Raw genomic sequence first — 26,600 nt, 5'->3', positions numbered from 1 at the left:
ATTGCAGTTCGAACCTAACCAAAACCACTTTTCTAGTAGCATTTCGTTTCTGTAAGGCTCGCAGTTCAAACCTAACCTAACTCACTTTTTTCGGTTCTGTGAGGATCGCAGTTCAAACCTAACCTAACCCACTTAACGGCGCGTGCGGTGCGGTGTAAGTTTGGCATCATTATACTTTATACCTACATTTTATGGTAGGTAATCAGAGTGGTTTATTTAGCTTAGGTATCAGTGGTTTTCCGCGTCAAGGTCCGAGTCCGGGTCCGGGTCCAGTTCCGGGTCCAGGACCAGGTCCAGGTCGTGGTCAAGGTCTAGGTCTTGGTCCAGGTCCAGGTCCAGGTCCAAGTCCGGGTTCAGGTCTAGATAAGAGCCCGGATCCGGGTCAGGTCTGGCTAGGTTTGCCAACCGTACTATATTATATAGTATTGTACTATATTTTGGCTCTCTGTACTATATACTTTTGGAAAAATATATAGTACGCTAAAATACTATATTTCCGATTAAACGTATAGTGTAGGGTAACTTGTTGATCAATGAAACACTAAAAGTTCAAGCCTTTCTATCTCTGGTGTTTTTAAAGTTATGAGTGTGACATTTCGTATGAAGATAAACAATTTCGTTGGCTATCATATGGCATTCTTGGTTTCTACTTATCTGTAACAGTTCCTGTGTTATAAGCCTTTTTTTGAAAAATTAGTTTTGTTTCATTGTGTACTTGTGCATGTTTTCAATGAAACACTCTGATTTTTACAGTGAAACAAATGTAATAATTATAGTCTACCATGAAACATCGTTAATAAACATTGAAACGGTGTAATAAATAAGTGACATTAATACATATATGCTTTCACTCAATTAATGAGAAAGGAAAGGAGAAAATAGTGGTAGGCTGAAATTAGTTATTTAAAAGGTTTCCGACATATGGAATCATTATAAGATAGCTGAAATATCTAAAAGCGAAAGACTTGTTTCATTGTACATACACCTGAGTTTCATTGTGAATCGAAAATCTGGTCGGCAGGTACGGCATGCTGCGAAAAAGGCGCCTTTTATGTCCACGGAGCATGATTGCCAACTAGGTAGACGCGGGAGGGTTTTGAACATCTCCATGCTTGATTTCATACACTTTCTTGCAACATAGTGTTTATACACGACTGTTTCAATGTAAGACATGTGTCCTTAACCTTGCCATCAATGAAACATTCAACATATAAGCCATCCTATCTCAGCCATTCCTAAAGTTAAGTATCTTATATTTTGTCATATGATAGACAAATTATTACCAATTTTCATGGTATTTTAGTTTCACAAATTTAGCACATAGGTTTTAATTATTTAAAAAAATAATGAGTTTGTTTCATTGTGTGCTGGTACTGGTGTTCAGTGAACATCATGTTTCATTGTATACTACATAAAAATGTTTCATTGTGAGACTAGGGGGTGTTTTTTTAATCAATTAATAAAAACTGCACCAAAGAGTGAAAGAAATTTAAAAATATTTAGCTCCAAATAAACTTTAATACACATAGAACATAACAAAAACTTAAAAAACGCCAAACTCGAGTCTATATCTTGGTAAAAAATTGCGAAACTTAAATGAAAAAATTTACTTTTGTTGCACGAATTCACAATAATGCTCGTAGCAGCGTGCTCCTTCTCCGAGGCGCGCTCGTGTTTTGGGGAGGTGCTGGGGGTCCCTGAGCCTGCCCTTGCTTGACAGACGGCACTAGCTGGTAACACCTAGTTTCCGAGATATCGCAAAGTTACACTGTGTCCGATTGTTTCAATGTAGAACAACTGACCCTACTCATGTTTAGTATTTTATCTGAAAGTACTATATTTTTTTTGGAATGTACTATATTTTTATTCCTTATTCTGGAAAATACTATATTCCACCAAAAAAAAGTTGGCAACCCTAGGTCTGGCTCCAGGGCCAGCTCCGTCAAAATCGAAATTCGAAATCGCCAAACGTGTAGTCATTGAAGAGTTCTGTTCTGATCATCATCAGCAGTTCCACTTCATCAAATGCGACAGTTTTTATTGTAAATTCTTGATTTTCTGATGAAAATACATAAATCTCTATGCGCATGCCTTTAAGATTTGAGGAGTTCCCTCGATTCCTCATGGATACCATCATCAGACCTCGAGCTTGGCAAAAATGTGGCTTAAAAACTTAACTTGCTTAACAAACATAACGAAGAGGACAAATCGCCAAACATGAACTATGCGTCGTTGAAGAGTTCCGTTCTGATCATCATCAGCAGTTCCACTTCATCAAATGTCACTTTTTTGAATGTATATGCTTGATTTGTTGATAAAACACATAAATCACTATATGTATGCCTTTAAGATTTGAGGAGTTCCCTCGATTCCTCATGGATCCCTTCATCAGAACTGGGTTTTGACAAAACGGGACCAATCTGTATGCATATACATACAATCAAAAAATAATTTTCAATATCGGTTCAGTAATGACGGAGATATGGAGTAACAAACATAAAAAAAAAACACAATCAAATCTCCTTTTGAAATTTGGAAGTCGGTTAATAAATGAGGGCGCCACTTTCTACGTAGCTGTCACATTTTTGACATAAAATGCTTACACATGGCAACAATTTATAGTCTGTCAAGCCATTTCCGTCAGTAGAAAAAAGCGGCTAAAAAATGTAGGCGCGAAGAGTTATAATCCCATAGAAAATTTGAATATCTCGCCTTTTTCTACTGATAAACTTGTTTGACCGACTATAGTATGGACATTTTAGAGTTCCATTTTATTTTATTTCTACTATTTTATGTCCCACTATAGGCGGCAATGGATCAAAAATCGCATGGATATATTACAAGGTCTGTGGAGCCCTTAACTGATACTGTATCTGTGGTAAGCCGAAATATATCCTGTCAAATGTCAAATACCTATATTATGTTTATTTTTATCTTGCTAATTATTTCAAAATGGTAAATTTAAAAACAATATTATAAAAGTGCAAGCCGAACACTTTCATTTGATACCAAACTCGACCATATTATCTTGCAAAAAGGTGACCAGAATAGCAAGACCCCTCACAAATAGCTTTTTAGCCTTCTAAGCTCCTCTAGCTCAATAACCCCTTGATCGAGCCTGCTCATAATTTAATGACTAAAATATAATGCCCTCAACTACACGTTTACCCAATTTCATTTAAATTAGAACAAAGTTACTTAAGTTCTTGAGTATCAAACTATCCTCTGATAGTTCAGCTTAAAAACATCGAAATGCCGGGACGTGCCCCTAGCCAGCCGCGTGTCCCAAGTCGAATGTAAGAACTTCGTTCGCTTCGCTCGCTCGTTCGATAATACATATTGGCAAATTAGGAGAATCGACATTTTACTCTTGATTGTAATGATAAAAAAACAATATTGCAGATTACAATAAAAAGTAAGAACATAAAATAAATGTCATTCGAAAAACAGTTTACCGGACAAGATGAGATAAAAGCATAGGAAGTAAATTCTAAAACAATTACCCGCTTTGCTCTTCTACATGAAAAAACTAAATTCAACTTATGTTACACGTAAAACGGTGGCTAGTATTTCTAAAAATAAAATTAAAAAACAATTTCCGAACAGGGTCGGTGTTTAAAAACAACTCGCCAATGTGCAGATACCCGATAGGCAACGGGGCGGGAAGTCAAGGAAACCGTGGAGTCGACTTTGTCAAAAATGAAAAATTACACAATTCATGACCTCAAGCCAATGTTGTTTTAAGACCATAAATATTATTTATTAAGAACAAAAAAGTTATTTTATCTTAATCTACACACACCCTATTCCGAATTGAAATAATTTGTATAACGTCACTGTTTTAAATATCAAATTGTAAGTAGGTAAGTACATATAGTAGGTTTGTACCTATATTTTTACCTCAACGTACCTACCTAATACGGTGCATTGGAGTTTCTTCGAAAATGGAGTAATTCTAAAAATGTAAGGCAGAAAGTGCTTCTAGTTTAGATACCTAATTTATAAATTTAGCAATTTTAGTATAACCTTCTCTTCCCGAACGATTCATTTCACGGATATTTTATTTACAACGTACTTAACCTTTTTTTAACAAAATATGATATGGTTTCTAATTTGCTATTATCAAAATTATCCCGTCATGGTACTGCAAAACAACAACCTACCTACCTACTTTTAACTATGGTTTATTCGGTTGATTCGGAATATCGAAAGCCGTCGGATAATTCGGAAAAGGGAAGGGGGGATTCCACGGGATCCCACGGGGGGATTATGATGGAATTTTGGGCGACTTTCATCTATGTAATTTCAGAATAATCCGACATGAGAAATTACCCGAGTATTATATTAACCTTATATGATATTTTGAAACCTTAAAGCGTTTTATATTTATATAAAATGTGAAAACGCAGTTTTTCAACGACTGTTCCTTAGCTCCCCTGTTCTGTACAACAAGTCGCGTCAAGCCCTAACAAGGTTTCTTTGTATTGTAATTACGGATTATTCAGACGCAATTAAAACACGGCTTTAGAGTCGGTGGTCTCGTGACTCAATGGAGCTTACATAAAACATTTTTTTAAATATTTGTAACACAATTTTTAATAACACTGATTTTAACTTTCACGATTATTAAACATTATCAAACTACACAACGCGATTAAGTCCCGTTGTGTAGTTTCATAATACAATTTTTAATATACTTTATTTTCTTTATGTACCTAATTTAATATACACTACCTACCTAAAAGCCAACAAGTTTAAACCACCTATATAGGTGCATTGGTTCTATACCTAAAGAATTTAAAGTTTTGTTCAAATACTACCTACCTAATCGAAACAATTAAGTAGAGTCTCAAGTCAAGTATATCTATATCCATGTATCTTGACTTAAGTTAACGTTAGTTTGTAGTATCTACTCGTAAATAGGTAAGAAAAACATCTTATTCTTCAAAATACAATTGTAAGTTAGTTCGTAACTAGGTTAATTCTCGTATAAAAATATGCGTAGTTTTATTCGCATCAGACAGCAATTAGGTACAAAATCCCCATCATTAATCACAACTCACAACGCCATTTTTTGTCCAATTTCAAATAGCGGAGAAAACGAAACACAATATGGTTCCATCGTAGAAAATTAAATTAACCACTTTTTCATTACACGGTCCCGAGATTATAGAAGGCAATCTAAACTGACAGCTTAAATTAAAAAAAAAAAGTTTTAAAATGATCGAGTCGTGGATGTACTGTTTATTACTTTATCATTTCCATTTATAAGCCACTAGGACCCTAGACATAGTTAGGGTTACCAGATACAAATTTAGAATTTCCTGACAAAATTCCTGATTTCCGTATATTTTTCCTGACATTCATATTTTTGGCGATGACGGGGGGCGGGGGTATCTAGCCATTGAGCCGATAGCCGCGGTTTTATTACATTTATATTATAAAGGTACTTTATAAAAAAGTTTATTAATTCCAAAAATTCCTGACATTTTCGTGTTCCGTCCCCAATCCTGACAAAAGGCCAAAATTCCTGACATGTCAGGAAAATTTCTGTCAACTGGTAACCCTAGACATAGTAGGTATGTTTACTTATACTATCCATTACGAGTGCAACGACCCACAACAAAACGATATTGCGGATTGCGGATTTATTTTGTAATTTTTTGTTCAACACAAAACTTGAAGACCATTTTTAAGCTTTTGATGAGACGTTAGCTTCTGCTTTTACATCGCACTATACTTTTCTCTTCATGGCTCGCTATAAGTAGGTTTTCTGTTTTTATTAAAAAGCTTATTTTCTTTTACTTTCTTTTGTATCTTTATTCTTGGTACAAAACCGAATTTGGCTGTATTTATCTGTGCTACGTGAACCTCGTTAAACATAAAGTGAAAAATATTTGAGGCTATAATTAATTTCCTCTTTCATTGAATATTTTTATTAAGTAGGTATGTTTCAGTTATTTACACTTGAAATTTATTTATTTATTTTATTAAGGTTCACCAACAATTGTAAATTATTTCACCATTCCTTTCAAATATTTGCCAGCTACATTCGTACCGTAGGTACTCGTACATAGAGCATTTAATAACTGGAGTCGCCTTTAAAAGCTTACCCCTCTGCCGAAAAACTTGCACAATTGTGCAAACGTTTGTATGGACTGACATGGCTATATATGTAGAAATAGCAATACATTTGAAGTCCCCTCCCCCGCAAAAATCGGCAGACTGTTTCGTACAGAAAATGACAGCCATGACGTCTCCAGTTACTAAATGCGCAAAGCGGAGATAAGATTAAAATAGTCATTAATGGTGATTTTCTAGAAGTTTTTTTTTTGATGTGGCGCGCGCACAGCTCTTGTGAGCAAGGACCCCGCTACGGATACGGGCGAGCCTTGCTCATATGCATAATCTGTCGCCAGTTTTCCCTTAGTCGCCTTATACGACACCCACGGGACGAGATGGGGTGGTTTATTTATTTTCTAGAAGTTAAGTTTATGCCAGCCAGACGTATATTATGTGTCCTTAAAAAGATTCTACTTAATTAGTTTGGAACCGCTATTAAAAGGCTAACTTTATTTGCGGTTTTATGTAGAGTATATGTACAATGTACACTGTCCCATGGCGACAGTTTTATGGGCGGTAAAGTACGTAAGTACCAAATTCTGTAGTAACTTTTTTTTTATATCTCGTCACCCCTTTCTTCTTTTAATCATGTTTGAAATTACCAGCCAGATCTGTGTAAAACCTTTATGTTTGTTTAGGTTAATAAAAAATATGATGAATATCTGTGACCCTATTACTAAGACTCCGCTGTCCGTCCGCCCGTCCGTCCGTCCGTCCGTCCGTCCGTCCGTCTGTCACCAGGCTGTATCTCACGAACCGTGATAGCTAGACAGTTGAAATTTTCACAGATGATGTATTTCTGTTGCCGCTATAACAACAAATACTAAAAACAGAATAAAATAAAGATTTAAGTGGGGCTCCCATACAACAAACGTGATTTTTGACCGAAGTTAAGCAACGCGCAACGTCGGGCGGGGTCAGTACTTGGATGGGTGACCGTTTTTTTTTTGCCGTTTTTTGCATTATGGTACGGAGTCCTTCGTGCGCGAGTCCGACTCGCACTTGCTCGGTTTTTAAGTAATCTTTATTTAAGTTTTAAAATGTACAAAGATGCTTCCAAAAAAATAAATATAAATATATATATAGGTGCCGCATTTATGTAAATCAGAGACCTCTTCACTACGTCAAACGGGTAACACAACACAAAACATTATATGGTATTTATAAAAATTAACTATGATTGGCACACCGGAACAAAAACTGCGTCAAAAACCACGTATCGCGTATACTGATGTATGTATCTGGGGCCAGCCAAATAGGAATAAAAGTCGATGCTAATTGATAGAGACAAATGGATGGATCGTTTATAAGCACAAAATGAGATGGCGAATAAAATGGGAAATTAATTTCATTCATTCGCATCGCTTAAGGGGAATTACTCATCTCAACCATGTTCTTATTTTATTTTTTGACAATTTATTCATTTTCATCAGACTCACTATCTCTGGTGGAAACGCAGCCTTACCGGCCTATGAACTTTAAGTCTACAAATACGAACCTTAATTGTTGTGAAATGTTCATTTAATCCGAGGTTCGGTAAGACTCCTCGTTAGTTCGGTTGGGCGAGTAACTTAAATCGACAGGATCAAATCCCGCTCAAGGCAACAAATTACCATATATTGATTAAAACGTTGACGATTTGTGCACATTGTACCCGTAATATAAGTGAGTAAGTGCACGTGATTAAGTTCCGCTTAGTTAAACTATCAATTTATCAATGGTTACCTTCATTTTAAAATGAACTATTCAAAAGTGAATACCAGCTGACAATTGACATGAGGACTTATTCAATCTAGCTTCAAATAGGAACCAGCAAGTCTTTTTAACTAGGTAGCTAAATAGGTACATTAGCTAAAATATAGGTTTGTTGTTTCGGTCTGTCTGCCATACCCATTAGTACCTACTTCTAAACTCCGTCAAACCAAACTAAATTTATACTGAAATTGAAGCTAGCTGCAGACATACATAACTTTACATAAACAAGATACCTGACCCAAATTCTTTCATCTATCAAAAAACATATATTAGTCTAAAATTAGTGACTATATTAAAGAAATGCATCCCCTTAATAAACCAATCTATCAATTGCAAAAAGCGGTCCTCGGTGCTCGAGCGCAAATCGTTGGGTGTCTGCTTTCCATTCAGCGTGTTCTACACGAATTGATTCAACGCCTGTTCTTTTTTTTTGTTTAAATTACGTGGGTGGGGCTTGCAACTTGTATGTGCATTGATAGGGTTCCGTACTATCAAGTTTTTGCCCACCGCTCAGCACTTTTAGAGAACCTACCCGCTCATTCCGGTAAGTATACTGAATCCAGGAGCCTGACCCGGGCTTTTTCTAATATCAACGACCCGTCGAGCCTTATCCGAGAAACAGTTATACCATGCCTTCATTTCACCTGCCAACAAAGATCCGACCAGTTACTATAAAGCCTAAAGGAATCTGTAGCGCGGATCTTTACAAATGTAAACGCCAGTTAACATAAAAAGTGAGAGTGGAGCCATTATTCCTTGCCATCCACTTTTGCGGTTGACTTTAGGCGCGCGTCGGCATCTACTGAATCTATGTTAATGATACTACTATAGTTAATCGAGTTTGAGAGCTCGATTAATTAGCAACGAATTATTGTCAGCACGAATGATAACTTGGCATAAACAAATGAGATCTGACTGGGATTGATTGAATTTCGTCATATATCCGCTATAGAGCAATTAAAAATATAGACAATCAATTAATAAGATTTATCTAGTTGCCATGAGATATATTCAGATACGATCTGAGCAACTAAGTTGCTCAATATACACGACTCTTCATTACAACATAATAATTGTGTCGTTGGTCTAGAACAGCGGTTAATTCCATATAAAGTCAGCAAAATTAATTTGCTAGAAATTGGTAGATGAATGGATACATAACTTGTTCGGTAATCATCTCAGGTTATCTCGTAATACGAGCTAAAGATTTATTACCACTAAATTTCTTTTGATATTAATCTCGCGATTAAAATGACGTAAAATTATATTTTTGTTAATAATATTAAATTACTTTTTAGAGTCGCAGGTGTGGTCACAAAATTAATGTAAATATATGGTCTGGTTTCTCGTGATGACTTGATCACATTTGATCAGTCGTCGTTGTGTTGCGTTGTTCTGTACCCGTTATAACGTTAACGCCAAACGAAAAGAGAAAATGTATCGGGATGACAGATCCTACTAGAAGTCACGTGATTATTTCCATACATTATTTAAGTTTCGATTGGCTTTTTCTATCTACGATTGTCATCTTGGTTAGGCCTCCTGTGTCTCTATCACCAGTTTTGACATTGACATATTCGCTCACGTCTACGTAACTTACTTTCTTTACATCTCGCTTGTACTAATATGCGAGTACGAGCGAGATGCATAGAAAATAAGTTACGTAGACGTGAGCGAATGTGTCAATGTCAAAACTGGTGGTAGTGGTACTCATTACAACTCGGAGGCCACCTTATATCTATAATCTATATATATAGGGTTCCTGTTAGCACTTAGCACCGCAACACGTTTTCCCGGGACATTTGCACGAACTGGCATCATTAGTCATTAGTGTCATTACTGTCGGAGGTGTCACGCAGTATGACACGTTAATAAAAGGCTCACTACGGTAGTTGACTATATTTTGCTGTTGTTCTGAGAAAACAGTAGGTAACTGAGCTTGATATTCCCCGCGCGTTCTTTGTAACATTTACTTACACGCTAAATTTAGTGGAGATATTGGGTGTATAATGGATAATAGATATATGTTTGACACTAAATGTTTACATACTAAAACCTAAAATCAGATTAAAAAAAAGAAACAATTCAAGTTCAAAGGTCATTCAAGTTTCATGTATCCAATACGAATATTATAATTTTATAGGGTTGTAATGTGTGCCTTAAAATATAGATTGTGCTCTGTAAAGGGTCATGCAAGTTGATAAACAAGACCAAGATTGTGCTCTATAAATAGTCTGTTCGAGATCCTGAAAACGGTGAAAAATAAAGATAATACTCCTAAAAATACGTGTGATATCTCATTAGATTCGTCATGATGCCTAGAAAAATGTATTCGAAGCGTGTATTAGCACACAAAAAATATCAAAAGTTATAAACAAAAAAGGGGGGGAAAAAGTAGTTATGTTTTACTTCCCCAATATCTCAAAAAGGATCACTGTTTAAGAAACCAAAATTGATATTATAAAAGAAGAGGATATTTCGAATAAAACACTCCATACTTGCAGAACTGTATCTCCATTATTTATACTTTTTATTCAACACTGAACATAGGGTGGGTCACTCGTGTATGGAGAAAAAAAAAGTATTAGTTATCCTTCGGGCACAGTTACAAAAAGTTGGGTAATAATGCCAATAGTATTTCAAATTATTCTGTAATCGGAATTCATTTTCTGCCTCCGGATCCATTTCAAAGTTTTCATATAAATATTGTTATATTTTGTATGGTCTGCGGAGTATACTTATGTATCGTCTCTTTATTCAAACTTTAGCTAAAAACTTATACCATTTTTAGCTCGAAATAGCATGCTAAAGGTTCAGAGCCAATAAATAAATAAAAAAGTACTAAAAAGAAACATTTTTTTTTTCATAATGTCCATACATTTAACAAAAACTTTGACTAAAATCCGGAGGCAGTAAAATTAAAGCTAAAAATAAAATAAAAATATGTGCAATAATTAATTACCAAATGGCACCTTTTTTTAACTGTGCCCCCTATTAAATAAAAAAAAAGTAAAAATGACCCACCCTACGTGAACACAGCCCTCCGCGCCTCATTTTCGGGAAAAGCGCGATTTAGAACATGTCAGCAAATGTAATAGTTGTAGAAATTTATCTTAAAGTTCTTTTTTCAACAAGTTAGGCAATTGTTAATGAACAAAATTTTCTCGAAATTCCTTCTTCATTGAAAACGAAAAAAATGTATAAGGTATCACACGTATTTTTAGGAGTATTATCTCTATTTTTTACCGTTTTCCGTTTCTCGAACAGACTAAAAGGGTTTAATTAGATTAATTCAAGATCTATCTATGTCTTGGGATAGTGATATGGGAAGTACCCAAACACCCAGATGCTGTAAAGTAATTATCACAAGCCATGGCAATGACCTCGGCGATAACCCTAAAGTTACAGTTTGAACAAATAAAGTTCTGTTACTAAATTAAACATACACAGTTAAAGTTCTCGTTAAATACCACGACATTCACTCCCTTCGTAAAAACGACCATCACCATCATTATCATTTTAATATTAATTAGTTAATTATAAGGCAGTGATCTTTATCATGCCAGTATCCCATAAGGGAAATTTTACTTGTCGCGACATTATGGTGTTGTTAATTTTTAAATATTTTTCTACTGTCATTGGTCTTTAGTCTCTACGGCTGGGTACTTCTACACTTCACACTATTGCGCTTGGGAACATCACACCTTTGAATTTTTTTCACGACGTTTATCTCCACCGAAAACCTAGGTAGTTAGTTAATATCAAATTATGTTTCGTGAGTATATACTTTGTAGTTCCCGAAAATTCATAAATACGAGCCAGGATTTGAACATTTTGAACCCACGATCTCCAGATTGAAAGTCGGAGTTCTATACTACATGGGCTATCACGACTCTTGCATTGTTCAAGACGAAGATAACATCCTATAATAATATATCCTATAGTTAAAATGCACCTACATTAACCAATAAGTACCTTCTGTAACTAACGTGCTAATGACCCTGCTAAAATGGCATATCTTTAACAATTTACAACACTATAGTAATTGCCATTATCCCGTATGTTGCTCACGTAACTTCCTTAAGGCACTCCAACAACTCCTTCCCGACGACAACTTACAACTGAACTATTTCCATAACGTTACAAGTGACCTTTACTTCATATTCAGTTACAACGATTTTAAATTGTGTATGTTACTTGTATTGATGCCGAAATGACACAAAACATCTATCTTTTGACTGACTTAGACCTTTATGACATCGGCGGTGTGTTTTGTATAATTACCATACAATACACGCATGTGTCTGCACATCAATGTTGGAGGGTCTCCATGTTTTTGTTTATTTTTTGTGACCTGTGACTTATCGGAGGGTTTGGGTTGAACCCTAAAAAACAACTTGAATTAACAAACAATGCTACACTTCTTTTTGCCATTGTGTTCCTAAGGATAAGATAAAAAATGATAAAATAAGCAGAACCTCCCTGTTCATCATCAAACAACCGAGAAAGAAAAAAGCTTGTCGACGTTTCATGTTTTAATTTATCAAAGGTGGCTCGAGTAAATATACGAGTATATCTGTAGATTTTATTAACTATGTCGTGATGGGTTTTCAAAACTTACAAATTGGTAATTACAATAATTACCTACAATAAATATTTGATTAAACAACAAAGTTAACATATTAAATATAATTTAATGTCGTTAGCAATTATTATTCGAATCCTTATACGTAATTATTAGCAAATCTTGCGAAGAGAAATACATTTTACTATTTAATTCTATATACCGTAAAACGGGGTGAGTAGGTTTCGCGGGGAGAGGCGGGTTATGAATGGGGAGAGAAGATTTGAGAGGGGGGTGAGAAGGGATTCTAAGGCTACTGCTACAAAAATAATGTATTCCAATTTAAAATGGAGCTATAGTAATACGCATAATAAAAAAAAATCGATCCAACAATCTTCCAAAATCACCTTTGTATGAAAACCCCTCTCACCCTAAATACGAGGCACTACGGGGTGAGGTGGGTTTTCCTCTTTATCTTTATGGAACTACCCAAAATAAAATAAAAACTAAAATACAAACGTCCGGAAAACTTATTATATACACCATTCAGTTTTCATATGTAAAAATAAAATGTTATCGAGGTTTGAATTTCAGTTTTGACCCTACTCAACCCATTTTACGGTACATAAGTATTTTGCCCGAAATAATTCTAGGTCATGACTAAAACATGTTTGAGTTAATAAATATATCATCAGAATATGAGGTACTTAAAAAGCCGCTAAGACAAGCTAATCAAAACAGTTTAATTAAAACAATATCACCACATCTAATCTCCGTATCTGTCTGGGCAGATCGCGTGGCCACCCACCGCCCGAGGGTGTATTCAGAAATGTAAAATATTATAGATACTAATTTAATTTAAATATAATGCTTATGGTGACAAATTGCGTAATAGCTAGTGAATAGTGAATCAACGATATTTTACAAAATATAATTTAACAACAATTGAAAAAAATCCGTGGTTTACATTTAATTTTCAATTTCACATTGTCTAAGTCCTTACAGCAAGCAAGCGCCAGGAACTAATTAATTTGGAATGTTATTATAATATAAATTATCTCATCAAGATTTGAGCGAATGTTCAAAGCAAGTTCAAAGGCCGTTTAGATATACTTCTTGCCTTTGTTCTTAAATACTGAAATAGTTAATATTCATTCGTACTTAGCGTTAACGTTAACTTAAGCCCAAATAGAGTTTAACTGTTATATTAACGGCCCGATTCGAACAATACTTCTAAGGAGTCACAGCGATACGTTACCGATATGTCAGTGTCAAAAGTGACCCGTAAAATATGAATCAATTCTGAAGCTAAGAACCAGAGATATCAAGAATAAGGCCCGGTCTTTCACCCCACAGTTTACTCCAACCGTAGGTCTGGCCGCCAGATGACGTTTATGACTAGGTGCTTACTGAACAGCAGTTAATTCTGAGTGAAACTTACTCAATGTATAGTTAACACTAAGCACAGTCAATGCATTCACTATGTTCGTAATGTTTAGGTATAGATGTCAATGTCAGGATACCTATTTAATTTCACTAAAAATATTACGAATTATCTTCAAAATATCCCCCTTAGTTTGAATCATTGTGGCTTTAAATATTTAAATACAGGTAAAAGACTTGTCTAACTTGGAACATTATGCCATTTTATCCTTACAGGTTTCGGAAAAAGGCTAACCAAGTAACCTCTAGCTTGCCCAACGGATGATGGACGTTGCACTGAGTTCCACATTACCTCACTATATGTGTGTGTGTGTATGTATGGAAAAGGGTTTTATCGGAGATCTACAAGTAAATCGGTATATCCATAAGGCTTCTTTTCATTTCCATAAAGCGACACCTAAGTATGTTATTTATGAAGATATTGGCGTACAAAAATAGCTTTTAGGTACCAATAGTAGGTATTTAAAGGTTTAAACACAGGTAAAAGATTAGTTGGTTACCAGTACCGCATTAAATTAATTACTTGACACTGAACTATTAAAAGTTTTAATTATAGAGCTACTTAATTTTTATTCTCAATTCATGGTTTAATTTAACAACTATTTAATCTACGCGAAATTTAAATTATAGAGCTAAAGTAAAGGTAAGTACCTAATTAAAGAGGCAAGAAACCTTAGGTACCTTTGGTATTATGAATTTCTAATAAGGGACTTATATCTAAACAAATTTTACGCATAGAAACTGGGCTTCAGCTATTTTTTATTACCTGAAGCACTACCACCAGTTTTAACATTGACATATTCACTCACGTTTAAGTAACTTACTTTCTATGCATCTCGCTCGTACTCGCATATTAGTGCAAGCGAGATGTATAGAAAGTAATTTACGTAGACGCGAGTTAATCTGTCAATGTCAAAACTGGTGGTAGCCGTACTGTTACCTATTCGTAACAGTCGACGACCAAAAAACACTAGCGTGTTATGTTTATGAACATAACATATATGTTATTAATGATAAATAATATATCGGCAATAGATATTAAGAAAATATATTAAATGTTATATATTAACTTGATAATTTTATTGAAACATTTGGTATAAAAAACATAGGTAAGTAAATTATTCTCTTTATTATTAAATACTGTAAGTAGATGAATAATAAGGTACCTACACAACCTCACCAAAGTGTGAACAAAGCTATTCACTAAATGAGCACGATTGCAGATCTTTTGTCGCAGGCGTTAATGTTCTTGGTGAATACATAAATGTCATTTGCACTTTATCGCGTGAACAGCTATTTTCTCGTTAGTAACTGTCGTGAGCTGGCAGGGTGCCAGATCATTTAACGACCTATTACAGTACACAAAATATACCTATCAGGCGCAGAACACACTTAAATATAAAATTTAACAATTTTAAAAGATAACATCATTTCGTAATATGTAAGAACCAATGTAATTTAGATGTAACTTCAGTTCTCTATACTTTTACAAATATTGGCAGTCAAATTCAATCATATTTTCATGGAACTAGTGTATTTTATAGTCAAGAAAGAAATCAAATACCTACCTAGAGTCGGACCAAAAAAAGTCTGCAGCGGATTTGATAGCCACGCAGTGCAAGTGTCATTTATACGTCATAATTTCATAGAAGTTTGACGTTTAAAATCACACTTTCACTGCGTGGGCTATCAAATCCGCTGCAGACTATTCTTGGTCTGACTCTACCTACCGTAAAACCATCGAACTACATCGAACCAACAGTCCAAAAAGCTCCCAACGATGGTCCAAAACTTACTCGAATATTTTAATTCCGGTGTGAATATTAGTGAAATAACTTCCTATTATTAGAATTTCGCAGTTATAAGGTAAAAAAAATATAAAAGGAAGAACATACAAAACACAGGCAACACCGAAATATAGATTGGTATCATTATGTTTCTGACTTCTCTGAGATGAGAAACGTGGGAGAACTCGACCATTATTTATCATTCCTTTACCCACCTAAACAACGAGTATTTATAAAATATTATGAAAAATTCTTGTATTACCTAACTCGTGTTTCGGAATAAATACGTGGACCGGAATGCCTACTTTTACGGAAGTTCTTTTGCTAAAAATATACCTACCCATGCAATGATCATTTAAATTTAGAACATCCTATTTAAGGCCAAAATTACGAAATATGTAGATACTTAATTTAGAAAATGTCTCTCCGCGGAACCATTCACTTCTAAGTACTTGTACGTAGTTAAATCTTCCTGTCTTCAAGCTTCAATCCTATTGGCAGACGGATTTTTGACGTACAGTCTAATTTTATAACATTGTATGATTTTATAACCCAACAATACAATTCTCTAGCAAAATAATGTACCTACTTACCTGGTTACTTACCTATTTATTGATACAAATTTCACGAATTATGGGAGTTACGCATTTTGTTTTACGAGCAACCGTATGACATATTGTGTAAATTACCTATTGCTTTACTTTGTTATTGGTGCAAATCTCGTTCCAAGTTTTTTTAATTGACCTGTAGATTTTATATTTATCTTAGGCCTTTTTTACTCCTAGGTAAAGTACGGAGTTCTTATACAGGCGGTCTAGCATAAGTTGCTTTCTCGCGCGCGAGTCTAAATAAGTAGGTACTTGAAGTCGCGCTAGATGTAGGTATGGAGCCGCGCGCGAGAACGCAACTCATGCTAGATCGACTGGTTTGCAAATAAAGAAGTTTTACCTTTAAAAAGTTTTTGTAGGTATGTATATTTGTAAATATAAAGACAGTTATTTATTAACTCGTAAACAACGATGATATTTATCAGGAGAGGGCAATAGTTTGTACAAATCCTTGAAACAGGGAACAAAATGGGAAAAGTCAAAAACACTAGGTACCTATTAATATTTTAACAACCTCCAGCCACTCGTGTTTTGAAATAAAACCACCCATTCATCACTAGATTGTCGCTTTTACAGGCCATTTGGTAAAGTATAACATTTACGGCGTCTCTTTATCTGTTTTAGTACAATTTGGTTTACGGCACCCGATCTAATCTTCGGGGATAGGAGTTTAAGTTATTAAACTGTTCAAGTTGTTTGTGTAATATTTTAAACGGATCAAGTTGAGGCATCAAAATTTAAGAAATTTAGGTACTGAGACTACCTACAGGTGGACGATATCAAAATTAGTAACTTAGTTAAAATCTAGAAATGAGTGCAAGTGCCACGCACTGATAAGCCCTGTGGTATTTTGTCCAATCGATTTTCTAATAAAGTTCCAAATTAGCGAAAATATTAAATAATTGAGCTTTCTCTTTAAAAAATCATTTATAAAATACAACAAATCGGCCATCTCATAGCTCAGTTGAATTGTTGCCTCTGATTTCAAGCCTGGGACGTTCAACTCGTTCAAGTAGATTAATAAGCACATACCTAAGCATATACGGTACCCCAACTGGGACCCGGCGATGAAATTTAACTTCGTAGGTACATGATTCGATTTAGTGTAGGTAAGTACCTGGTACCTGGGTCTGATGTAAAATAAAATAAAGGGTTTTATTCTTCTGATAAATCAAATGTCATAATTGCACTTTTATACTACCTGATGTATGAAAATATAAGTAGTATGTCGTTTGACTGCTAATATATGACCTTATAAAGCCTTCTAAATCCCTTTCTCTAGTGTTTCGCGTTATCTAGTCTCAGATCATAACGGCGTGGGTTTTAATTTCACACACAGCGGAGTCTCCACGATCACATAAAGCTCATGAGAGCTTTATTAAAGCACAAGCTCGCTTCAGAAATTCAATATCACAGGACAAACATTATCATCATGCACAGGTATTTTCTTATTATGTTATGGAAATATTTGGCTGACTAGATAAATATATAAAAACTTTTTACAAAAAAAAGCAAACCGACTTCAAAAAGGATGAAATAAAATATTATCCTTTTTGAAGTCTATGCGTTACCAACTGATATGTTTGAAGTCGGTGCCAAGCCAAATTTTGAAGCATACCATGATTTTGGTGCGATTCGATAAGGATGTACCTACGTTGGATTGCCTTACACGACGACAATGAACGTACTTTCTGTAGGTACAGTCGACGTTAAAAATATGTTTACACTTTTCGCCTTATTACAAAGGAGTAAGGTGCAAAAGTGTAAATATATCTTTGACGTCGATTGTATCTAAAGCCCCCTCCAGACTATGCGCGTGAATCGCGGGCGAAGCCGCGAACGCGAGTGTGGAGTCGATTTCGCAGGTCTGCGTTCAGGACTCCACACTCGCGTTCGCGGCTTTGCGCCGCGATTCGCGCACGAGTGTGGAGGAGGCTTAAGAACACACCTCAGAACACACGATCAAACCTTCTTGGCGCAGTCTGTACCATGTTTGTCGGCACATTAGTGGAAATCCAATGCATTTTTTTTCGTCGTATTTTTTAAAGAGCATTTCTTACTAATGCTCGAACAGTCTATAGCACGCAAGTGTGAGATTGGGACTGAGTAATTTCCCGTCCCTTATCCAGAGGACTACATTTCAAAATATAAAACAATTTAAGAAATTTACCTTCTTGCCAAATTTCACCTAAAGCGGTTCAGTTGTTTAGCCTTGAAAAGGCGACAAAGAGGCAGACAAAATTACTTACACATTTGTAATAGTTATTAGTGCAGTTCTAATGGGATTTATAGCCATAAAGCTGATTATTTTGACTGGTATTGTTACTACTTGGCTTGGCACCGACTTCAAACATATCAGTTGGTAACGCATAGACTTCAAAAAGGATAATATTTTATTTCATCCTTTTTGAAGTCGGTTTGCTTTTTTTTGTAAAAAGTTTTTATTTTTCCATTTTTAGTTTTAACGCATTGTTAAGAGCGCGACGCATGAATGAAAAACAAGATCATGTTTAACACTAAATTCGTGTACCTATTACTTTAATAAATATGTATGTAATCAGGAATTTTCTCGAGTCCGTCTGGGAAATTATAATTCCTGTCACTACTACACTAAATCCATCCTCCGCCCCGCCACTGGCCCAATCCCTCAACGCCCCGATCACTCAACCTCACAGCGCATCAACCCCTGATCCAGGAACCCCTCGACCCTGAACCAGGAATTTTCTCGAGTCCGTCTGGGAAATTATAATTCCTGTCAACTAAATCCATCCGCCCGCCCCGCCACTGACCCAATCCCTCAGCCCCCCGATCACTCAACCTCACAGCACATCAACCCCTGATCCATGAACCCCTCGATCCTGAACCAGCAACCCTTCAACCGCCATTCCCCGACCCGTTAATCTCTGACCCCTTAACTCCTAACCCTAACCCCCGATCAGTAGCCTTACCAGCTTACCACGAGTTTGACATTGATATATTCGCTAGCATGTGTGTAACTTACTTCCTATGCATCTCGCTCGTACTAACCTTAGTGTGAGCGAGATGCATAAAAAGTTACATTTAGATGCATAAGACGTTAGCGAATATGTCAATGTCAAACTCGTGGTAAGGCTACAGTTGCAGTACATCAAATTGGTGGTTTTCAGAAGCAAATGCTCGAGTTACTTTAGAAAACCCCGAAATCACTTAACACGTGCCTTTAAAAATTGAGGAGTGCCCTCAATTCCTCATGGATTCCATCATCAGACCAGAACCAAAAATAATACGCAAACACCTTGGAGGTAACTTCTTCCAAACAAAAAAAGAATTACTCAAATCGGATCACAGGTGCCGGAGTAATCGGTGAACATACTTACATTTAAAGAAATCATCATCATTATCATCATTATCATCAAAATAATCATCATCATCAGGTCTACTTCATCAAATTAGTGGTTTTCGGGAGAAAATGCTCGAGTTGCTTAAGAAAACGCCCAAAACACCATGCATGTGCCTTTAAAAATTGAGGAGTTCCCTCAATTCCTCATGGATCCCATCATCAGAACAGAACCAAATTAAAATGGGACCAACTCGGAGGTAGCTCCTTTCAAACAAAAAAAGAATTACTCAAATCGGACTACGGATGTCGGAGTAATCGGTGAACGTACATAGAAAAAAAAAAAAAATAGCCACAACCGAATACAGAACCTCCTCCTTCTATGAAATTGAAGTCGGTTAAAAAATAAATATATATGTAAGCAATTAATGTAAACCAATTTTGCGGGTTCAAGACCTGCCGGAAGCGTAGCTTTTTCCATTTTTCCGTTAATATAAAATTTGAAGTAATATAAAAACAGATATGTAGCTTATTTTTATTTTATTATAATATTAGATGACCCAGCGAACTTCGTTTCACCTATATTTATCTTTTTTGGCACTTTCTTATTTTTTCTTTCATAAGAATAACAAATAACAATAAAGGCTCCGTCACACAGGCGCGTATTGCGGGCGGTGCGTGAGCGAGGCGCGCAACTTTTACATATAAAACGCTCACGCCCCGCCCGGAAAACGCGCCTGTGTGACGGAGCCTTAACAAACACAAAAAAAGAATTTGCGAAATTGGTCCACCCGTTGACGCGTGATGCCGTGACCAAGGGAAATAGGGATTGATTTTTATATATATAGATTTATATGAAAGTTTAGGCCACTTGCCACTTACATTGATTAGTTTCATCTTTTCATTTTGTACCTACAGGTAACAACAGTTCCTGCTACGTTGGTTTTCGAAAAGTATAGCAAAAACCTTCATGATTAAATCCAGTTATGTTGTGGCCGAATTAATGCAGACTACATAAAAATATTTTACCTTGAATGAAACCTATTCCAAAGCGTAATCCTAACCCTTCGCCTAATCAAGCCATATGACCTGAACGGAACGGCCTCCTCGGGTACGCAATCTAGACAAAATATTATATAGGTACCCTAACGTAGCCTAACCTCAGTAAACACTGAAGGCTAGCTACATATTTAATTTATTCATGTAATATCTGCCTAGGGCGAGGGAAATCCCAAATTGTATGTCAACTGGATAGTTAAAACTTGCATGATTAACTTTAATGCAGTAAAGTTAGGTGAGCTAGTAAGAATTCAACTAATATTATAGGTAGCTACTTATACAAAATGTATAGGCACCTATTTTATTAGAGATTGTATCAGATAACATTTGGATGTTTGTTAGTCACGCGAAAACGGCCGAACAGAGGCCCCTCCCCTACCGCGGAAAACAAAAATTGAAATATCTTTATCTGCCTCTGTATCGCTCTCTTTACCTTTTTATTCATCCCCTAAAGGGCCGACATGGGCTGAAGCTGCAATCATAGCTGTATTAACCCGTGGAGCGCCCTAGCATCACACATGTGATGCTAACTCAATTTGGGTCGTAGCGACTCAGTATCAGACGTGTGTTACTTCAAATCAATCATCATCTTCCTCGCGTTGTCCCGGCATTTTTGCCACGGCTCATGGGAGCCTGGGGTCCGCTTGGCAACTAATCCCAAGAATTGGCGTAGGCACTAGTTTTTACGAAAGCGACTGCCATCTGACCTTACAACCCAGAGGGTAAACTAGGCCTTATTGGGATTAGTCCGATTTCCTCACGGTGTTTTCCTTCACCGAAAAGCGACTGGTAAATATCAAATGATATTTCGTACATAAGTTCCGAAAAACTCATTGGTACGAGCCGGGGTTCGAACCCGCGACCTCCAGATTGAAAGTCGCAGGCTCTTACCGCTAGGCCACCACAAATCAATATGGGTAAAATTGCTTTGCATCAATTTGTTGTATGGTGGGCACAGAACAATTTGTTGTATGGTGGGCAGAACAGTTACAAATACAGTGGAACCTGGATAATTGCAATCTCAAGGGACCGGCCATTTTTTGTCAATTAACCAGGTTTTTCATTTAAGCAGGTCGTGTCAATTAACGAGGTTCAAAAACTCGTTGTGTCAATTATAGAGGTTTTCATTAATAGAGGTTTCGTTCTGACAAATTTCTTTTATGGAGGTGCAAATAACCATTAAAAGTAGATTTACACGCTTACGTTCTGGGTTTCTGGTCTAAATATTGCTTCTGTCTATACTTGCACTTTTACACTACATTAATTAATAATTACTACTTTATTTTCTTATCATTTGGGTTTAAAAAAATTCCCTTGAAGAAAGAAGAAAGTTTTATTAGAATGTAAAAAGCATACTTTGTTTTTGATTCAATCAAAACTATTTCACCTACTACAGGCTGTGATAGATACCCAATAAATAAATTGAATTCTGGGTGCAGATATAAATAAAATGATCATTGCTATTAAAATGTTGTTTCTGCTGTCTACAACTACATTATTTCAATTACAGAGGTAATAAGTAAGACTCGTTTCAATAATAGAGGTAAAAAGAAGAGCAAAAATAACGGATTTTTTTAGCACAGTGTCAATTATAGAGGTCTTAGTTGCGATGTGGTCAATTACAGAGGCAAAATTACGAAAAGCACTAAAATCTAAATTGCAATTATAGAGGTTCCAAAATTTCAATTATAGAGGCCTTTTGGTCTCAAGGGACCGGGACCGGACCTTTGGTTGCAATTATTGAGGTTTTCCATTTATCCAGGTGCCAATTAACCAGGTTTCACTGTAGTATACTGAAGTATTCACCTACCTAGCAACAATGCTGTTAACTACATAGAAATAAAAGTTCGTTAGCTATGGAAATCCAGCCTGAGGGCAACGTAGACTAACTTAGATACCTACTATAAGGTCTGTAAGTCGATGTTTATCCATAAGATAAACCTCTTTTAGAAGAAAAAATCCGAAAAAGGGTTAAAAATACTATCCTATATAAAAGACATTTCAATTTTTGTTTTTCGCGGTAAGTATCTGAGGTATTATACGGTCGAATTAAAAACCTCCTTCTTTATTTGACGTCGGCGGTTAAAAAGAACCGAACATGATAAAACCTTAATAAATTTGTAATGCTTTTGTGACGTTTTAATAATATGGATTAAGTAGAAGAAAGAAGCGGTGCAAAGTAGGGCTCGCGGTAGCGTCCGGGTTTCGTGTACCCGTCTCCGGGGCCCCGTTCTCGTACACGAAACCAGATTTGTGGCCCGTTCGGAACGGGTAATTAGGGTCCGTGTAATTAAGATCCGTGTACCCGTGTTACCCGTGTATCCGGATCCACGGATACAAGGGTTCGGCCCGTTCTCGACGTATAGTGACGATCGGACGCGTTCTATATAAGAGCGAAGAATGAAAAGTTTATAACGAACAATAACACATTACCAATAACAATAAGCAATACGAAAAAAAAACAGAACAACAACAACTAGATCCGGAGCCGAACGCAAATCCGGAGCCGAACACACTACACGGACACGGACTTTGACGGGTTCGTGTAGTTCGGACGCTTAGCACCGCCGGGGCTAAGAACACGGACGCACGGGTTGGCGTGTAGCACGGATATCGGGAGCCCTAGTGCAAAGCGGTCTTAGGTCCAGCACGGCAATGCGAAAATCTTAATGTGCAGAAAACTGAGTTATTAAAAATTCGTAGCGCTTTTTTGGATCACAACACGGCTGCCATAAATTTAATTAGCAATCTTGAGGCCCTTCATGAGGGACTTTATCCATTCGAGTTCTGAGTTTTTGACTTTCGCTCGATAGAATTGCACTTTAAAAATGTATAATAAGTTTTCCACAAGCCGCCAATATCATGGTTTCAGGGAACTTATTGATTAGGTACTTACTTTTTTTTTATTTAAACGTAAAAAAAATACTGGGCCTTAATATATTAAGTAATTTGAGGTTTCCTACGACTCGACGTTGTACGCGTAGGTATAATTTGTTAATAGCAGTCCCATACAAATTTCAAACCTGTATCTTAAAATATGAGTTCAATTCAGGGTTAGAAAATAGACTAATTGAAATCCACTCAAAACATTCATGTTTCACTATCAGACATACACACAGAGTTCTTTCACAATTATAATATTAGACGAGATATCAGGAGGATATCGTGGATAACTCTGACGCACAGACAAGACATCCTCCAGACTGAGCATAGTAGCTCTACCCCCTCTGCCACAAATACGGTAGTTTTACTCCATTTTCGAGTCGAAAGTGTCTTTGTGTGACGTCCGTGTCTTTGAACGGACCATTCACCGCACGGGGCCTCGCTCACCTCGTCCCCCGCACCCCCGTATTTTTGGCAGCATCGGTTTCATGAAATAATTGCTCTAAACTTCGTCTAAAGGATTCCTAGTCTATGCTCTGACGCTATAGGTAGGTATTAAAGGTGCAGTCAGCATCAATGTATCAGACTATGCGTCAAAAGTAGGTAGGTACAGACAAGTGTAAAAATAAAAATATGCGTGTAGACAACTAACTCAAAAATATGTTCCATAGCTCTTATGTCAGCGAATTAAGAACTATGGGACATATTTTTGAGTAAGTGGTCTACACCCATATTTTTACACTTAACTGTACCTATGTATCGGGTCTCTATATATAAAACAATAATTGAGTTTAATTATTAAACTGTTGCAGATACTTTTGAAGGCGAAATGTCGAGATATAATTATGTGAGTTTTTAGAAAAATGGTACCATTTACTTTGTTTCGAAAAACCATCAACTTTTGGGTTATTTAGACTCAAAATCACGAGTAGGTACTATTGGATGAGACAAAGAAAAAAAGTGTCCCCGGTTTTTCATACAAATTTTGGGTGTCAGTTTTGTAACGATCCATACAAAATGTATGTGAAAATGCGTTACAAAACTGACATTTTTTTAAACCCAATAGTTGATGGAATTTCGAAAAAAAGTTAAAGGTACACTTTTAAGTGAAAATACCCTTATGTTTATCTCTATTTGGAATAGTATTCGACCGTGGTAGATACTTTTGGCGCGTTGTTTCATTCGCTACTATTTATGCTGATTGTACCTGATACATATGCATAGTGAATGCTTTATTACAACACACTTTATACCATGTCTTGATGCCCATGCTATCTATAATTATACTTGTATACCTTCTATAATGATACTTTCGTGACAATAATAAGTAGCACTCGATTTTAAAGTACTTAGCATTAAATCTGTTTAACTTTATTTAAATTTTTTGCAGCTTGCTGTACACACGAACCTTGGCTTGTGCTGTTGATACTTTGTGTGTGTAACTGATTTGTAATTGTATTTGTTCTTTGTATACCTACTTAATTTTTATAAGTGAGAACCTGTAATTGGCTCTGTAAATCTATTTTAGTTTTTAGGAATGTTTATAGCTGTTGGTTTTCCATGTATGTAATAAAAATAAAATTAATTAAAAAATAAAATAAAATCAAGAAAACCAAGCAGATAGGATCTAATATAGTTTTATTAAAACTGAAACCAACCTCAAACCTCAAACGTCGAGATGAATTAAGTCAAACAGCAGTGCACGTGTTATGTTAAAAAGCATTTTGCATTTTCCTTCGCCGAGATTTCCATTTTCTTAATCAAGTCGAACTTATCCAGTAAAAGAAAGTGGCTCGGGTTTGCAAATAAGTAATAAGTCTGATCAAGTGAATACGTTTCTTATTTAGTTTGAAACATGACTTTAATTTCTATTTTTTTAAGTGAACCTAAAAATATTGTTAATGTAAATGTAGGTACCTGTTATATTCGATATAAGTTTTTCAGTTAAAGACTGGTTTTATAAATAATGTAATTTTCTATAGTTAATTTACCTACTAATGAACTTTCAGCAGTTCAGCATTTAACATATACATCTATGAAAAAAAAATAACTTATTAATTATACTTATTATAAGTTATTTCCTCACATCTGCTTAACTTAACGCCATCTATCGCAACTCTCTTTAAATCGCCGCCCTACTACTACTTACCTACATTAGTTGACGTACCTACCTAAATTAATTATTTGTGTTAAGCTAACAAATAACAATAATTTTAATAAATAAAACAGGTTGTTTTTCCGTTTTCATTGAGACCAAACAAATATTATTATGAACAGTTAACAATAGCTTAATAAAATACGTAATTTCAAACGCGTGGCAACAGCCCGGCTAGCTCAGTCGGTAGAGCATGAGACTCTTAATCTCAGGGTCGTGGGTTCGAGCCCCACGTTGGGCGCAACTTTTTTATTTTAAATATGTTATTAAAATGAAAAAGTTGGTAATGTGATGGTACATACCTGCAATTTTTCGCTCTCTCATCTTCCGCCATAGTTGTTCTGCTTTTCTCATCGGCCAGTTCTCCACTTTCGCACTGAAGCTTCTAAAGAATTTATATTCTTTGAAATGAGACATTCTTCGTTCCATTTTACTGGGAGTATGTCCCGGTGGTGGCGGGGACGGCGCCTTTGGCGTATTTGAAGGGGACGCCATATTGGATTTCAAGTTCAAATAAGAACACTAGTTACACGTTATGCACGTTTTTTTTTTTTAATTTTGGTCCCGAATTTCACATTTGAACTTATATTTAAGACACAATTTTCTTTTTATTTTCACTTGATACATTCTTACACGTAATAATGATTTATTATGATTTCAACTTTTGATTTCTAGATAATTATGTCACTATAATAAAACTATATTTTTGTAACATTAAGTTTAAGTTAATACTTATTTAACACCAGCAATGTAACTGTTGATATTTAACCTGAAATAAAAAAAAAACTTGTTAGCTAATTTACAACAGCGTATGAATTTTCGTATAACTAAAGTAAGTAATAATAGAATTTTAATTGGATTGGTATTGGTAACGGCGCTCTCGGTTTCACTATACCTATTTATGCAA

At 35.8% G+C, this 26,600-nt stretch overlaps 1 protein-coding gene and 1 non-coding gene across 2 annotated transcripts in view; one reads left to right on the top strand and one right to left on the bottom strand.

Annotated features, from left to right (window-relative positions):
• LOC134794818 (rho GTPase-activating protein 7) overlaps positions 1–26,212 on the bottom strand; it is a 318,807-nt gene extending 292,595 nt beyond the window's left edge. Inside the window, exon 1 of the mRNA XM_063766619.1 lies at positions 25,996–26,212. Coding sequence (XP_063622689.1) covers positions 25,996–26,188 — 193 coding nt within the window. The 5' untranslated portion in view covers positions 26,189–26,212. The remainder of the gene's footprint in view (positions 1–25,995) is intronic.
• Positions 25,862–25,934, top strand: Trnak-cuu (transfer RNA lysine (anticodon CUU)). The gene has a single exon. It is a non-coding gene; the product is annotated as a tRNA-Lys (tRNA).
• Positions 26,213–26,600: the final 388 nt, after the last annotated feature.

The sequence above is a fragment of the Cydia splendana genome, chromosome 1 (genome assembly GCF_910591565.1).
Source record: "Cydia splendana chromosome 1, ilCydSple1.2, whole genome shotgun sequence".
NCBI classification, from domain to species: domain Eukaryota; kingdom Metazoa; phylum Arthropoda; class Insecta; order Lepidoptera; family Tortricidae; genus Cydia; species Cydia splendana.
Note: the sequence above shows the minus strand (reverse complement) of the source record. Positions and strands in the feature narration are given on the sequence as shown.